Source organism: Sinohyriopsis cumingii, chromosome 8, assembly GCF_028554795.1.
Source record: "Sinohyriopsis cumingii isolate HCF-2022 chromosome 8, ASM2855479v2, whole genome shotgun sequence".
NCBI classification, from domain to species: domain Eukaryota; kingdom Metazoa; phylum Mollusca; class Bivalvia; order Unionida; family Unionidae; genus Sinohyriopsis; species Sinohyriopsis cumingii.
The window spans coordinates 16767653-16769278 of NC_142968.1; the positions used below are offsets into that span (position 1 = coordinate 16767653).

The 1626-nt window shown below is 40.0% G+C and overlaps 1 protein-coding gene across 1 annotated transcript; it reads right to left on the reverse strand.

Annotated features, from left to right (window-relative positions):
* Window positions 1-222: 222 nt before the first annotated feature.
* Window positions 223-921, reverse strand: LOC149793044 (protein ZBED8-like). Its single transcript, XM_089968941.1, has one exon. The coding sequence runs from the start codon at window positions 919-921 to the stop codon at window positions 223-225; it is 699 nt and encodes a 232-aa protein (XP_089825067.1).
* Between the last annotated feature and the right edge of the window lie 705 nt (window positions 922-1626).

The window sequence follows — 1626 nt, forward strand, 5'->3', positions numbered from 1 at the left end:
CAGCGAATTTAATTTGTCGAATAAATCGGAGAGAAATTGAACCTTCAGCCACCAGATTTCGTCATGAAGAGAGAATCCAAAGTCTGTTTTTTCAACCTCCAAGAACGAAATCGCTTCAATCTTGAGATGGAAAAGACGCTTTAACACTTTTCCCCTTGAAAGCCAACGAACGTCGGTATGGTACAGCAGGCATTTGTAGTCTAAATCCATCGCTTCACAGAGTTAAGAGAAAAGTCGAGATTGAAGCGGGCGAGATTTGATGAAGTTTACAACTTGAATAACTTGGTTCAGAACAGACTCCAAATCTTTCGGCAAAGATTTGGAGGCGATAGCTTCTCTGTGGATCATGCAGTGAACAACTAACACCTTTGGATTTTCTTGGCGCACGAGAGTGACGAATCCCTTCTTTCTTCCCTGCATTGAAGGATATCCATCGGTGCAAACGCTGACACAGTTCTTACATTGTAGGCTGAAAAGCAAAATGTTTTCATTCACCAAATGGAAAATGTCTTCGCCTCTCGTCGTAGTTTCCAAATTTTTGCAATATAAGTACTCGTTCACAAATTTTCCATCCTTTATGAATCGAATAAAAGCCAGCAGCTGAGCTTTGCCACTAACGTCTGTAGATTCATCAACTTGAAGAGACCACAGCAGAGACAATTCATGGTCAATCGCTTCGAAGTGTTTGCAAATTTGATCCTTTAAATCTGACGATAAGTCTTCAATTCTGCGCGAAATCGTGTCCTTTGGCAAAGGAACTTTCTTTACTTTTTCGGCGGTATCGGTTCCAATCATAGTTTCAACGACAATTGCTAATGCTGGCGCAATGACTGATTCGGCCTCTGTATGCGCTTTCTTGCGTTTTGCCAACAACTGAGCAACCTTATAACTTGCAATCAATCCCTTTTCGGGCAGCTTCATGTAGTTCGCATGTTTCTCAGCTTATTTATTTTGTTGAGCCACGAGATTTTCGAAGTATTCCTTTGTTTTGTCCTTTACAGCTGGATGTTTTGTTTCCATGTATCTCTTCAATATGCTGGGAACAAGCGCCTCGTTGGACAAAACTGCGTTGCAGATAAGACAGAATGGCAATTGAGCATCTTCAGATCCCGAAGCGATGAAACCATATTCGATGTAATCTTCTTTGTACTTTCGCATGCTTCCTTGCTTTTCATTTAACTGTTTTTCTTTCAGAGTTCCAGACTTGATTAAGTATTTCTCCATGGCTAAACAATGAGCAAACTTTATTTATAAGCATCAAAGTTGGAATGGAACGGTCTGATTTGTTCGGTCGTGTATTTATTATTTTAGCCTGGAAAATTCGAAAACATTGTATAATGGGCTGCATGTATTCATTATTAGACTATTAATATCATTAGAGCGATCGAGTTCTCTAGAGATCTCGCACAAGTCTCGCGTTACGAAAGGAACCAATGAATGACAGACTGACTATTTTAACTTTTGCGACATTGATTTACCATTTAATTTTTCGATATGTTCAAGGTTTCAAAACGCTAGCAATTTTAAATATTTTTCAAAACTCCCACTGCACACCTGCAAATCTCTCGCGGCACACTAGTGTGTCGCGGCGCACAGTTTGAGAATCACTGACATAGGGAAGATGCT

Coding starts and splice junctions, on each gene's coding strand:
- LOC149793044 (XM_089968941.1), bottom strand. CDS start 921: ATGAAGCTGCCCGAAAAGGGATTGATTGCAAGTTATAAGGTTGCTCAG.